The sequence below is a fragment of the Oncorhynchus clarkii genome, chromosome 5, assembly GCF_045791955.1.
Source record: "Oncorhynchus clarkii lewisi isolate Uvic-CL-2024 chromosome 5, UVic_Ocla_1.0, whole genome shotgun sequence".
Taxonomy (NCBI): domain Eukaryota; kingdom Metazoa; phylum Chordata; class Actinopteri; order Salmoniformes; family Salmonidae; genus Oncorhynchus; species Oncorhynchus clarkii.
The window spans coordinates 22,438,547-22,454,490 of record NC_092151.1 but is presented as its reverse complement, the minus strand read 5'-3'; the positions used below and the strand labels follow the sequence as shown (position 1 = coordinate 22,454,490).

At 42.5% G+C, this 15,944-nt stretch overlaps 1 protein-coding gene across 1 annotated transcript; it reads right to left on the bottom strand.

The window, feature by feature from the left end:
• Positions 1-5,217: 5,217 nt before the first annotated feature.
• Positions 5,218-14,966, bottom strand: LOC139408528 (tubulin cofactor a). The gene is made up of 4 exons (XM_071152520.1): positions 14,793-14,966; positions 8,809-8,935; positions 6,527-6,613; positions 5,218-5,607 (listed from the first exon to the last, which is right to left on the bottom strand). The coding sequence occupies exons 1-4, from the start codon at positions 14,843-14,845 to the stop codon at positions 5,527-5,529; spliced, it is 348 nt and encodes a 115-aa protein (XP_071008621.1). The 5' UTR covers positions 14,846-14,966; the 3' UTR covers positions 5,218-5,526.
• Positions 14,967-15,944: the final 978 nt, after the last annotated feature.

The following is a 15,944-nucleotide window of genomic DNA, read 5'->3' as shown; positions in this document are numbered from 1 at the left end:
TCTCTATGACTTTAACCTGTTTAAAAAATATATATAGCCTAAATAAAAGCAAATTCTGTTTGTGGTTAAAAAAGGAGGTTCCTTGCATTATAATGTCCTTTAGAGAAACGGGGAGGCGCCTAACAACCCAATGAACCCATGAGCTTCTTTAAAGGAGAGCCAATCAGATTTGAAGCTCGAGATATGTCAACAACCTCGAGACCCCAGAGCAGCCAGCCACTCAAATTCTCCCATCCAGCCAAATTCACAAGTTCATTTCTCCTCATTTCTGTAATTGGCTTTGATTTCAACTCCAAATTATATCAAATAAAATCACTTGATTTAATATCTGTGAAAGCTTCGACCCATTTGATAAACTGGATCAGCGCTGTATGTGTTTAATTGTGCGTGCTGTTGCTGCCTTTCTCTATAATGGATGAGCCCCAGGTTTGAACAACGACTAATTTACCCAAGTTAACAGCCTCTGTGGCTACATAAACATATTAGACTCGTTTCTGGCGTGTGAATGACACAACGTATTTCCTACACAAATAACTGCCTCAAATTAGGTTAAACCTACATAGCCCGAGTATGAAAGCTCTTAGTGTGCATTTATACCACATCTTATAACCAAGTCAAGGTTACGTTTATATCAAGTGTCTGTTGAAGTGGCTCAATGACTTCTGTTTTAATAGCAAGGCCCTTTGTCATTTTTAAACTGTGAATGGCTGTGGATAGTCTTAGTTTCCCCAGACATGTTCGACCTCTTTTATCCAACGTGTCCCAGTCAGTCTTTTGGAGATGAAGTGAACCTCTGCTAATGCCTCTTACTCCCCATTCAGCCAACAACAAAGTTTAGATTAGCGATATATTTCTAACCAGAGTAATTTTCAACACCATTAGGCTTTTATGTAATTCGTGCCAAATCTATACGATTTTTATTACAATTATTAGAGTAAATTCAGTATAAATTAGAGTTGATTTACTACTGTTTAGGCTCGACTGTCATGCAGGGTGGGACTTATTGTACATGATATGTGAGCAAATGAAGTGCATAATTCAGAGGAAAGTTGAAACTGAGTTGTGGCTGAACATGATCTGAGGATGTTTCCCTTTCATGGAGACAGCAGATCTCCCAGAAGGCGTGGATTGCACTAGAACAGACACAATCATGCTTTAAACACTTTGCTGTTGGCCAATTGCTTTTCATGGTATTGATTTTTCATCCAATCTGCCCAAATTAAGCCTACTCATTTCAGTCAGACCAAGCAGGTAGGCTATAAACAGGTATCCAATGTAGTCTATAAATATACCGCCATTATACCAATTAGCACATTATGTTCTTGTCACACATCATGTTCCCAAAATATATAAGGGACACAAAAGAATCCAGCAAGCTCCCTACAGCTGTTGGAAGGTTTTGTGAAAGCTAGTTCATTTGTTGTGGATTGAATGGTGCCTTTTTGGAAGTAACACAAAGGATGCGTCCTAGCGTAAACTTGGGGCACTTTGGGGTCCTTTCCCAGCCCATCTCGAGTTGAATTAGCTCGGCTCATCTTTTATCTAGTGGCAATCTGGAGGGACGACCGACCGGGGAGCGCGAGAGAATCTCGGACACAACGGGGTCACTGGCAATCGCTCACGCGCCACGCAACCCTAGGGTAGGTTATTATACTGCGGCGTCCTGAAAATGAAAAAAAGAGAGAAGAGTGTGGATTCGATTTGGAAACAATTGTCTGTTTCTCTGCGTTTTCATATCCCAAATGTCACAGAACGTGGATTAAAGCGCCGGAGCAGAGAATGTGTGCGTAATTCAAGATGTCCGGGTTTGTGTTGTTCTTTCCCACTTTGTATTTGAAGAACATACATATTTTATTTGCTATATTCAACATCAACGGGATGTAAACATATTAGCGTTGTAAAATTATTGAATATGTTACCAGTTTATATGTGTCAGTTTAGGCTGTCTTCGGTTGTGCGCTGAAACAATAACGATCATTTAAAATCATTACTTTGTTTGGTCTTCGCTGCTCAGTCAGAACAGCTGCATAGCGCGGTGTGATTGATTGCGCGCTTCATTTTACGAGTTTTCAATAGCTCACGGCTTTTATGGCTGTACAAACAAAAGTGAATGACTCCTCTCCGCTCTCCAGGACACATTTAACCCGAGAAAACGCCTAGAGGCAAGCGCATTGGCATGGTGCTCCAAGGCATGGGAATAAAACTGCACTTTTAAGGATATATCATGTACGAAAATACACATAGGCTTTATTAACATGCTTTGTGACCCTATATTGAATTCCACGCTCTTTGATGCACCTTGTCTGATCTTTCTACAGTGCTGTAAAGGGCAAACGATGGATTTATTTTGGCGGATTAAGTGATTTTCCTCTTATAAATAGGTTTCAGATTGTTGCCCAAAGACAGTGGAGAAAAACAACGACTAGGCTGAAAACACATTTGCTCCCTCTAATGCAATTTATTCACCTAGTTTACTTCGTACAATACCTATATATTGAATCTCTGTACGACAATACCTGCCCCAAAACTAAGCACAGGGATTTTAAGCTTAATTGGCGAAACATGGTGATTTTTTGTATTTTTAATGAAGGTCATTTGTGGGAAGAAATGTAACCGTTTCCTGGTGCGACAAAACGTATTTTCAGTATATGTTTACTCCGGTGGAATGTTGCAAGTAGGCCTACACTGTGTAACCATAGGCATATCCCCTTTCTATAACAATAACAACAATAATAATAATGATAGGCCTAATACAATCAGTCAAAAGCATCAGAAATTATCAAATATATCTCAAATAGGCCTACGCTATTGTTTATTATCAGCCTTTGAGTACATTTTATAGAATAAAAGCACGAGTTCATCACGAATAAATGTAGCAAATAAACAGCAACCTCTGCTGCAAAATATTGAGATAAGGGACTCGAAAGCCAATAGGCCGATAAAAATTTTTGCCAACTGCCTGTAAGGCAATTCAATTTGCTGCCATAGTGAAACATGATTATTTTGATTGTATTTATTGATGTTATTATTACTTTATTTATTTTTTAATTTGAAGGATTCTCGGTGTTAGGCTATGTAAACACCTTTACTATGTATTTCTCTAACGAAATTGTAACCCATAATTTAACACAGTGTGTCTGTGTATGTGTGTGTGTGTGTGTGTGTGTGTGTGTGTGTGTGTGTGTGTGTGTGTGTGTGTGTGTGTGTGTGTGTGTGTGTTTGTCAGATAAAGGTCCTCATTTCGCTGAATTGAATAAGCTATAATTAGGGTAAACAACAAGGAGCAAAGCAGTGGCTTCTCTCCCTGGCTGAGATTCCCATAACAAGCCCACATCAATCTTATCCAGCATAGAAATACAAATAGACAAACAAACCAATTCGCCCCCTGCAAGTTAATGCAGCGCATCTGAGTGGAAAGTAGACATTTTCACGCGCTCTGGAGATGAGGAGTGACTTTTAATAAAACCACAAGAAAAACAAACGTAATTCTATACGCAGTAGGCCTATTGGAACTGGAGATTTCCAGTGCACCGCTCTCTTTCCACCCGGGGCCTTGGGCATTCGCTGGCGCACCGGGAGTTTCATGCAAGAGACACCGCGTGTTACCTTTTGCCCGTCACCACCACCAATGCCCGTCACCACTCTCCCGCGTGCATTCTTGTCTCGGGCTACGCACGGTGCAGAGAGCTAACACCGAGGATGGTTTTTGTTGACTCTTTTTCCTTCTTTTTATTCTTCTCCTCTCCTCCTCTTCATCCAGGGTGAATCTAATTCATCGGGCGTCTGTATTCCCTCAATTAGAGAATTCTAAATCGATCTTTCATTTGCAGAAATGCCAGTTTAACAAATTAGATTCTTGTTTCGTGCAGGTGATTTGGTGACAGTCGGGGGATTAGAAGTAATAAATTGTTGTCTTTGAGTTCTGGAGAGAAAAGAGGAGCGAGAAAAGAGAGAGGCGCTGTGCTTGCCAGGACTACATCCACCAGGTGCGTCGCTTTGCCTCGACGTTTGGTCACAAATCCAGGTAGCGCCCGCGGACCACCACCGCATCTCATGCTTCGATTAGCGCCACTGCCCTCTGCGCGGACTCGATTAGACCGTGATTTATCCGAAATAAATATAATTATGGTTCCAAATAAAATAATCAGCATTGAAGAGCGATTTCCTTAATGAGATGGAGCGGCTGGATGTCACGGAGAGACGCGCGCCTCATTAGGGCGTTAATAAGACTTCGGGGTGATCCCGATAATTATCGAAATTTGTAAAATAAGACAAATGTAACCTTAATTTGTCTGCCCAGTCAGGTTTTTTGTCTTGTATTATTAGACTGGCATTTAGGTGTCTTGGGCGCCTTAGAGAAAAAAATAGGCCATGAGATTTAACATTTAGAATCAAATGATATTATTAATATGCAGTGATTTTAACACAGGCTTAGCAACCGAATACAAGTTTGTCGGCTTTAATACATATTGGCCTACACCAAACATCTTCAAGCAGTTTAGGGTTTTATAAAGACTTACATTTAAAAAAACTCATTTAACTAATGGAATTAAATTAAACTTAAACAGGCCATGTACGAAATTAATGTGTTTCCTTTATTTGGTTGGCATATCGGTAGGCATATTTTGGTCAGGTAAACATAAACTATTTAACCAATTCCACAGTAGAACATAAAAAGTATGTTAACCCAAATAAAATCTTGAATTATAGTTTTTAAATGTCTACATTTCCGGACCAAAATAAGCCGTGTGAATTTGTGGACAAGCTACAGTGCGACTTGATGCCCAACTAGGCCTACTGGTCAATTCGCGGACAGCCTGTCAGATCCACTGCAGACTGTCTGGTTCGCAATGACAGTGCTGATGATATCACCAGGCTGCATGGACTTCATTGACCAGCGGAGGTCGGTGTCCTGATTCTTACCCCTAGGAACAGACATCATGCCAATTTCTCTCTATCCAATCCCATGACACAGACACTAGGACGATATTATATGATGATATACAGTTGGATGTAATTTGATATGGTGTAGCTAGCTCCTGTCTCTCACTCGGATGTTATTCGGTCCATCACTTATTTTGACTGTTATCCTGATTCTTAAGAACAAATAAACATTAAACTAGGCTAAATATTGAATCAGTTATCATCAAGAAGAATATACCTCCATTCAAGACATTGAGTAACACTTTCTAAATCAATTGATGCAAGACACTACAGTACTATTGTATAGCTTTAATATGAGTTAAACAATACAACCAGGCTTAATTTGCAGCTGTATAGTTAAAGAAACAAACCCCCATGTTAAGAAAAGAAATACGTTTTTATTTGCTGCTTGTGTGAGATTGTACACTCAGGAGAAGGATGTCGACATCAGACTGCACGTTGTTTTCAAATGTAGAAATAAAAAATTAAAAAAAGAGCGAGATAAAGAGAAAAAGATGCTGAACGATTTTGTTTGTCTGTGTTTCCAAACAAGCCCAGATGAATGAAATAGACATTTAAGTAGTGCATTACAGAGTGAGAACATCATCCTTCAAGCTTCACTGAATCCAATACGGTCCTGGCCTCTTTGTACTCCTCTGCTTCAGCCAAGTCCTCTTCTGTTTCCTGCAAACACAAGCACATACAGGATATCAATACTAACACTATCACACACACTTTTAAAATTACCAACCCATCAAATAGCATTACACGAAATCTAACTTACCTTCTACAATCAACCCATAGTTAACCTAGCCATTAAAAAGTCCACAGTCAATTCACATGGCTATTCACCAAATGATCACACTAAAGCCCTTTTCCTAACCCTAGCATAGTCAATTTTTTATAAAAATTAACATTTACAATCCACATATTGATTTCACAGTGGAACGGTTCTAGTGTGTAAAAAAAAAAAAAAAAAAAAAAGTCTGTGAGGGTCACATCTGTGCTAATCGAGTGCTGCTGGGTTCCTATGGTGGCCATCGCAGTGACAGCACTGCTAATGAACTGTAATGTGTGTGTGTGTGTGTGTTGGAAGGAGTGAGAGTGGGCTTTGGTAGGAGGTGGACAGGGACCCCGTCACCCCCCTCCAGAGGAGTCATCTGTGATTTCCTCTCTCCTCCTCTCCCTTCCGCACGTGTCTCTCAGTGAGGCCACGGCTGCCTGACTCCTGCTCTCTGCTAATTGTGAGGACCCTGAGACATGCATGTGTGTGGAGGTGGGGTGTGTGTTCCTCTCTCTGGCTTCTTATATCGGTCACTAGACAGTCACACACCTGCATGATCAATGTGTCACTATAGACAGTCACACACACCCATCCACACCCCTGCATGATCCGTGTGTCACTTTAGACAGACACACCTGCACGATCAGTGTGTCACTTTAGACAGTCACACCTGCACGATCAGTGTGTCACTTTAGACAGTCACACACACCGACATGGAAGCCAAAACCACTATTATGGATAAACCTGCAGCAAGAAAGACAAAAGAGGATGGGTCTGGTTCCTCTCAACGTTTTTCCTTCCTAACGGAGCTGTTCTTACTAGTATCTGGGACAGGTCTGCGTGTGCTATGGTCAAACGCCTGTGACAGTCTGGAACCATCATCTTGGACTCCTGTAGCACCTCCAACTGAAACGCACAGAGAAAAACACAGATTATTCATCAACACCACCATCTTCATTACCGTCTTCATCTACACCATTTATAAACATATCACTTGTGTTATATTTTCTTCAAGGGGTCCTCCAAGCAAAACAAGTTTTTCAAAATAGTTGAAAAACACTGCATTAGATTGTAATGTATTAAAGGTTGAAAAACAAAGTGTTACAACTTCAATAGCTCCACTGTGCAGTTCCTTGAAATAGGTTTTGTTTTGGTTTAGTATCCCACATATGCTGTGCTAAGGTTAACATCCCACAACAAGCTCTCTGCCTGCGTGAAAAATGTTATATAGTTATTGATCGGGCATGGAGTTGGGCAGCAGCAGGGGTCCTCACCTCGCTCTGCCTCCAGCACACCTGGGTAAGTGGAGAAGACCAGAGCAGAGAGGTAGTGGCATGAAGATCAGGCATGGAGAGGTATTACTACGCCTAGGGCAGGTAGCATCACGGTGATCATGCATGGAGAGGTATTACTACGCCTATGGGGAAGCTAAGTTAGAACCTGAAATGTCTGGGTCTGAGATACTCTGGAAAGGCAAATTCCCCTGACTGACACCCTAAAGAGCACAGAGGACTCAGCTAACACTGTTAGTCAGACACACCGCTAAGAAATTCCGGAGGTGAGGTGGAGAGACACAGGCAGTGATGCACAAACAGACATGGTGAGGTGGTAGTGGTCATGTTGCCCTCTCAGTACCAGTGCAGTGGAATGATCCCATCAGCAGCAGGATAAAGACACATAACTAATCCACCATGCCCTTCATCCATCCACCCTGCCTTTCATCCATCCATCCATCCATCCACCCACCCTGCCCTCCATCCATCCATCCACCCTGGCCTCCAGCCATCCATCCTGATCTGCCTCCATCCACCCACCCTGCCCTCCAGCCATCCATCCACCCTGCCCTCCATCCATCCATCCATCCACCCTGCCCTCCAGCCATCCATCCTGATCTCTATCCATCCATCCTGATCTCCATCCACCCACCCTGCCTTCCAGCCATCCATCCACCCTGCCCTCCATCCATCCATCCATCCATCCACACTGCCCTACAGCCATCCATCCATCCTGATCTCCATTTATCCATCCCGATCTCCATCCATCCATCCTGATCTCCATCCATCCATCCAGATCTCCAACATCCATCCATCCTGATCTCCATCCATCCTGATCTCATCCATCCTGATCTCATCCATCCATCCTGATCTCATCCATCCATCCTGATCTCATCCATCCATCCAGATCTCATCCATCCATCCAGATCTCATCCATCCATCCAGATCTCCATCCATCCATCTGCCTATTGTGCATGAAAGCATGACAGATGATCCTCTCCACAAGGTGTAATCCCTGGAATAGCTGAGATTAAAACAAAGGTTGCGAGGTAGGGCACACAGAGGACACAAGCCACCGTGGGTCTGTATTGTCCATCACCCTCTCATTCTAATCTAAGCAGGGAAAATGATGGAGGGAGAGAAGGACTAAGAGTGAAAGAGAGCGAGGGAGACGAGGAGGATATGCACCAGCGATCTCCTAGCGGCAGTAAATTACCAGCATGTGTCAGTAATTATCAAACTCCTCCAAAGTTACATAATGTCATTAAATCAGCAAATGACTAAATCGCTAACGATCCCCCCCACCTCCAAGACTAATTCTTCATAATGATACTAAGCTGACCTCATTAAAGTGAATGTAGGGCTACTGGCAATGTCTGTTCGCTACTGTACTAGAATTCTATTTGACAATAGGTTTGTTAAATAAAGCACATTAGAAAGCTTCCATATTTAGCAATGAAGGTGACAAATAAAATGTTGACTAAGAAGAACATTCAATGTGATTTAAGATATAATGCATCCCTTTAAAACCACTTCCTAACACTTTCCATTACGTTGCTCTTATACCTGTGTAGTAACAAAGTAACATTGCACAGCATTTGAACATCTTGTATAATAAAAATATCTCTAAAATCCATTCAATATGCAACCACAAAACAATACTAAACTACTATGTCACAACTTAATAATGCAACGTTACTATAGTTATAACATCTTTACTATACAGCTATAAAAGCAACTTAATGTAAAGTATGGGTTGGCCTATGTATGTAAAGTATGTTTACAACTGAATGTAAACATCCTTTATTCTCATGTGTTTTCACCCACCTGTTTCTTGATGACATACCTGGCCTCGGAGTCGGCCTCTTCGTCGCAGGCCTCTGCTTTCAGTCGTTCAATCTTCTCCTCCTGCTGCCTGGTCTCCTTGACATACATGACCTTCTCCTTCACCAGCCTGGGGAGTAAATAAACAGATGACAAGACACAGCACCGTTTAGTTAAACACAACACACAATAAAAACAAATCAAAGTTCATGCCTAGTAGATTAGTTAAAAACACACAGAAAAACACCAACATCAAAAGCTGTATCATTGAAGCCCTCAAGATGTCAAGGAGGAGGAGTTCTCATTCAACTAACCACCAGGTGAAGTAACAGTAACCTAACCAATATGTTCCATGGTTTCCAGATGTGTCCAGTGTGGGTATAATAGAACTGTGGGTCTACTACGGTACAGCCCCATGCCTTCCTTCTTTGCCTGATCACCACGCTTATCTGACGGTCTCCGCTTAACTGCCACCTCTAGCAGGACACACACTCTACAGGCCCTTCCTACGATTAATTGATCATCAATTTAGTTTCAAATTTGGACCAAGTCAGGTGATAAATGGACCACTCTTCCTTGATTGTTAGTGAAAATGGGCTTGAGTACATTGATAAATGTTGATTATTTATCAATTAGGGACCAAATGGAACTAAATCTATTAAATCAATTCAGACCTTCATTGGCATAATGGAGTTTGAAAATATTGCTATTGATAATGATTCCCGACTAATAGTATTTTTCCGGCTGCAGCTTTGCTTGTCGGGATGACAACGTGGAATTCATTTTTCATAAAATCAGCTGCGTGCGTTGGTTCGTGTGCGATCCTTCATTAATCAGGTCCATTAGCCAGAAACAACCTCTCCTCAGTGTTGCCGTGGTGCCTTGCTTAGCTGAGGAAGCCAACAGCACTCTGTCATATTTTACGTCAATTATCGCTCATTTTAATACGTTTCCATCAAGATGCTGTTTAAACAGGCAGCATATGCAACAACGAACAGCAGAGGAGCCCTGCACCTCTCTTTTCCTCTCTCTCAGGCTTTGCACCGAATGAAGGATGTCACCTCTGAGGTTATTTAGAGGAAAAGAAGGCAGCAATGAGGGAGAGGGGAAGGAGAGGAAAGGGGGATTGAAATAATTTGAATAAAACTGAAGGACAGTCTAATAAAAATGTCCACCCCCACCTTCTCTCATCTAGGCCTGATGTTAATGTTTTATTTCTCTCAGGCTGGGTCTAGGAGCGCTGTGTGTGTGAATGAGGGGTGGGGTCGTGGCTGGTTTTAAATAGACCTGCCACCCTGGACTTAATGGAAAAGGCATCTCTCTGGAAAATAAGGAAGAAAAGGGAATTAGAGATCCGACACGCATTCGGCCGCTGCCACTGCCTCCTCCAACAGCACTGTATTTTTGAGCCCCGGCTAGCCCAATGCCCGAATGACAAAGCCAAATTACTGTTGTCATTTTATTAAGGGCATCCGCCTCGCTAGGGCAGAGAAGAGTGACTGGAATGTACAACGCCACAAAGCCACTGGAACAGGCCTTTACTGGGAGAGAGCAGACAGGGAGCTGCTACTAGGGTTTTAATAACATGGGGAATGAGAGAGAAAGAGAGCGGGAGAGAGAGACAGCGGGAGAGAGAGCGTGTGGGAGAGAGAGACAGGAAGACATAGTAGGGTAGAGTACAGAGAGAGCAAAAGGCAGTCTGTTCCATCTGACTTTGAACAGAGGCTGCAGGTTCCCTTATCAAGGTCATGCTGGAGGCCACTGAATGGGTAATGGATCTCTCCTTACTTTATACCTCGGCAAAATATTAAATTTCTAGGACAGCTAATGATTAAATTAACCTATTCTGAATGGGAAAGGAATGATAATTGAGATGTTTTATAATGTAAAGGAAGCCATTCTAGAATGGAGATGTGTTTGAACCTGCACCACCTCTCATTACACCAGCTGGCCTACAGTTTCTCCACTGCATCAGACACCCTCTCTGTGACATCACCTTCTGAGGGAGAGTTCTAAGCCGGCACTGCCATTACCCACACTCATCAGGGAGCCCCGTTAGTAATGGGACCCTTATCAAAATGAGATCGATAGCACATTTACACAAAGGGCCAGGGACAGAGGGAACCAAGGGGGAGAGCAAGACCGAGATAAATCCTCTTCATACTTAGACCTACTTTACTATTTATGGATTAGCAAATAGACCTATTATGACACCCAGTGCGTTATGACAGAATTTTTTCAATTAATAGAAGCTACTGAGTAGCTTTCAGGAGATTAGCCTGAATGAAAATATCAAATGTCTGCAACAGAAAGAAAAATATGCTGGAATTAAAAGTATAATAACAGTGATTAGAGAATTAGATCTTATCCTGACTGCTTTTGTTTGTTCAACTGAAAAAACAACAGATTATGGTCAGATGTTGGACTGTGGGGACTGAATGCCCTGTCAGGAAAAACATCAGTCATTTGCACCCAGGATATAATAATAATTGCACCCAGAACCTAACACTCTGTTTCAAGGAATCGTGGCTCACTCCAGAAATACTGTCCCCGTCCATACAGCCATCTGGGTCCTCAGTACACTGCGCAGACAGGAATAAAGAACTCTCCGGGAAGAAGAAAGGCGGTGGTCTATCTTTTATGATCAACTACTTATGGTGTGGTTGTGATAACGTACAGCAACTCAAATCCTTTTGTTCCCCGGCCTAGAATACCTCACAATCAAATGCCGACCGTATTACCTCCCAAGATAATTATCTTTGGTTATAGTCACAGCAGTATATATTCCCCCCTCGAGCCAATACCACAACGGCCCTCAAGGAACTACATTGGACTTTGTGGAAACTGGAAACCACATATCCTGAGGCCGCATTTATTGTAGCTGGGGATATTAACAAAGCAAATTTGAGGAAAACGCTACCAAAGTTCTATAGTACTCGTGCATTAAAAACTCTCGACCATACTCCCCCTTCCGGAATGGCTACACGGCTCTCCCACGCCCTCCCTTAGACATTTCAGATCGCGACTCCATCCTGCTCCTCCCTTCCTATAGGCAGAAACTCAAACAGGAAGTACCCGTGGTAAGGTCTATTCAAAGCTGGTCTGACCAATTGGAATCCATGCTTCAAGATTGTTTTTGATCACATGGACTGGGATATGTTCCAGGTTGCCTCTGAGAATAACATTGACGTATACACGGACACGGTGACCGAGTTCATCAGGAAGTGTATATATATTTATTTATTTCACTTTTATTTAACTACACAAGTCCGTCAATGACAAATTCTTATTCCCTATGGGATTCCCAATCATAGCCGGTTGCAGCCTGGATTCGAACCAGGTACTGCAGTGATGCCTCTTGCACTGAGATGCAGTGTCTTAGACCCCTGTGCCACTCGGGAGTCACAAATAGGCAAAACATCAGTACAGAGAAAGTGGAGTCGCAATTCAACGGCTCGGGCGAGAGATGTATGTGGTATAGGGGATGTTGTTCCCACTGTTAAAGCCTACCCAAACCAAAAACCATGGATAGATGGTAGCATTCACGCAAAACTGAAAGTGCAAACCACCGCATTTAACCACAAGGTGACTGGGAATATGGTTGATTACAAACAGTGTAGTTATTCCCTCTGTAAGGCAATAAATAGGCAAAACATCAGTGCAGAGAAAGTGGAGTCGCAATACAACGGCTCAGACACGAGACATATGTGGCAGGGTCTACAGACAATCATGGATTACAAAAAGGAAAACCAGCCTTGTTCCCGGACAAGCTAAACACCTTCTTTGCCCGCTTTTTATTCAATCTCTCCCTATCCCAGCCTGCTGTCCCCACTTGCTTCAATGTCCACCATTGTTCATGTACCCAAGAAAGCTAAGGTAACTGAACTAAATTACTATCGCCCCGTAGCACTCGCTTCTGTCATCATGAAGTGCTTTGAGAGGCTATTTATGGATCATATCACCTCCACCGTACACCCTAGACCCACTCCAATTTGCATACCACCTCAATAGATCCACAGACAATGCAATCACACTGCTCACTGCCCTATCCCATCTGGAAAAGAGGAATACCTATGTAAGAATGGCTTTCATTGACTGTAGCTCAGCCTTCAACACCATAGTACCCTTCAAGCTCATCATTAAGCTTGGGACCCTGGGTATGAACCCTGCCCTATACAGCTGAGTCCTGGACTTCCTGACGGGGCGCCCCCATGTGGTGAAGGCAGGAAACAACAAGGGTACACCCTGTTCACCCATGACTGCATGGCCACGCACACCTCCAACTCAATCATCAAGTTTGCAGACGACAACAGTAGTAGGCCTGATTACCAACAATGACAAGACAGCCTACAGGGAGGAGGTGAGGGCCCTGGCGGAGTGGTGCCAGGAAAATAACATCTTCCTCAACGTCAACAAAACAAAGGAATTGATTGTGGACTTCAGGAGACAGCAAAGGGAGCACGCCCCTATCCACATCAACGACACGCAGCGGAGAAGGTGAAAAGCTTCAAGTTCCTCAGAGTACACATCACTGATATCTGAAATGGTCCACCAACACAGACAGTGTTGTGAAGGTGCAACAGTGCCTCTTCAACCTCAGGAGGCTGAAGAAATTTGTCTTGGCCCCTAAGACCCTCACAAACTTTTACAGATGTACAATTGAGAGAATCCACCGCCCGCAACCGCAGGGCTCTCCAGAGGGTGGTGCAGTCTGCACAACGCATTACTGGGGGCACACTGCCTGCCCTCCAGGATACCTAAAGCACCCGATGTCACAGGAAGGCCAAAAAGATCATCAAGGACATCAACCTCCCGAGCCACGGCCTGTTCACCCCGCTATCATCCAGAAGGCAAGGTCAGTACAGGTGCATCAAAGCTGGGACAGAGAGACTAAAAAACAGCTTCTATCTCAAGGCCATCAGACTGTTAAATAGCCATCACTAGCCGGCTACCACCCGGTTACTCAACCCTGCAATTTAGAGGCTGCTATGTACATAGACATGGAATCACTGGTCACTTTAATCATGTTTACATACTGTTTTACTCATTTCATATGGATATACTGTATTTTAGTCAATGCCATTCCGACATTGCTCATCGTAATGTTGATATATTTCTTAACTCCATTCTTTTACTTTTAGACTTGTGTGCATTTTTTTTGAATTCTTAGATAATACTACATTGTTGGAGGTAGGAACACAAGCATTTCGCTACAACCGCAAAAACATCTGCTTAATGTGCATGTGACCCCAACAACTTGATTTGTGCAACTCTAAGCTAAAACCATGATTGCCTTTTCAACAAAAGAGGCTGGCTCAGATGAGATTGCAGAAAATTCGCTTCAGTGCATCAAATACCTGCATTTGGGCCTGTTTATAACTGTACCGTCGCTGATCATTAATAAGCCTGTAGCCAACATTCACATGAAAACGTAGCAACAAAGCCTAATCTATAAGGCTCTGATGAGTGACAAGAGAAAACAATGGTAGCAGTACTATCCATCCTGCCAGCTAGCAAGCTAGTAGTATAATAAGGCCAGATAGCCTCTGCATATTGCGCACCTGCTAAGTGAATGCAAAGCATGTTGTATGTTAGCTTGTATGCTAGCTGTTAACAGTTACAGGACACAACAGGGATGACTTGCTAACAATAGCACAAGCGCACTTGTTATAAACACGTTGTATGAAATACGAAAATGTCACTCAACAACATACAATTTAGATTGTTCAAATATGTTATGAATTACAGGTTATTGTGTCGTTACTGCCTTATTTTGACTGATAATTCACGCACCTCCCTAAAGCACCGTTGTATAGTTAAATATATGCCGGCGAAGTACTCTCGAAGCATAGTCTGACTGTCTCGAGCCGAAGTAGATTTCCGCGGCCTTGTAGGTATAGCATGGGTGTAGCATGTTAGACAGTTAGCAAGCTGACTAGCTAGCCTGCTATCTTTTAAATATTGTATTAAGTAAAAACGGCACTTACCGCTTTACTACGCCAGTCTTGATTTTGATCTGTCGTATTCTTGGATCTGCCATGTTAACTGATATTCTCAAAATAAACAATAAGTGAATAGTCAATCGAAAAACGGTGAAACTACTGCTATCCAACACAGGACAATAATATCACGAGATTTCTGTGAGTGAGCATGCGCACTATGTGTTGCGGGAGAGGAGCAGAGCACATCACAGTCATTGAGCACGTTTTCTTCTTCTTCATATTCTTTGTTTGACTTTCCGGCAGACGAGACTGTGTTGCGTATGGCTTCCTTTCTCAGGTCGGAATGATGGTTGCAAATTGTGGTCACAAAGAAAAAAGGTAAAAGAGGAACGAGAAAATCTTAAATCGATTTTATCCTGCACCTATACACTATCCCCCCAAAAAACACCACCCCATCCCACTACTTTGGCCCTAAACGATACTACACCAGGCCGTTGGCCTGGGAGGATGGAATCCCTTCTCTCAAAACTTCCTATAGATCTTCTGCACTAAAATCTTTCATACCCATATATTTATCTGCTGCTGCAACTACCACATCTATCTTGTGTTCTTTTCTGCTCCATTAGCGCAGTGCAGTTGATCACCTTGGCTATAAATGCAAGAAAGTGCTTTCTCCATCCCAACTGTACCCTCTCTCAGACTATGTCCTCCTGCACATTTCTTGCATTGAGGGATCTCCTTTCTACATACTGCTGCAACATGTCCGAATCCTTGGCACCTATAGCACCATAGCAGGCAGTGGAGGAAACATTAACCATTTTACTTGAGTAAAAATAAAGATATCTTCATTGAAAATGACTCAAGACAATGTGAATGTCACCCAGTAAAATACTACTTTAGTAAAAGTCTAAAACTATTTGGTTTTAAATATACTTTAGTATCAAAAATAAAAGTAGAAATAATTTCACATTCCTTATATTAAGCAAACCAGACAGCACCATTTTCTTGTTTTCGTTTATTTATGGATAGTCAGGGGCACACCCCAAAACTTAGACAATAATTTATAAACAAAACATTTGTGTTTAGTGAGTCTGCCAGATCAGAGGCAGTAGGGATGTTCAGGGATGTTCTCTTGATAAGTGTGTGAATCGGGTCATTTTCCTGTCCTGCTAATCATTTGAAATGTAACGTTTAGGC

Coding starts and splice junctions, on each gene's coding strand:
- LOC139408528 (XM_071152520.1), bottom strand. CDS start 14,845: ATGGCAGATCCAAGAATACGACAGATCAAAATCAAGACTGGCGTAGTA. Junction 6,614..8,808: donor GGTATGTCATCAAGAAACAG/GTGGGTGAAAAC, acceptor TGTGCGTTTCAG/TTGGAGGTGCTACAGGAGTC. Junction 5,608..6,526: donor CAGACCTGTCCCAGATACTA/GTAAGAACAGCT, acceptor TTGTGTTTGCAG/GAAACAGAAGAGGACTTGGC.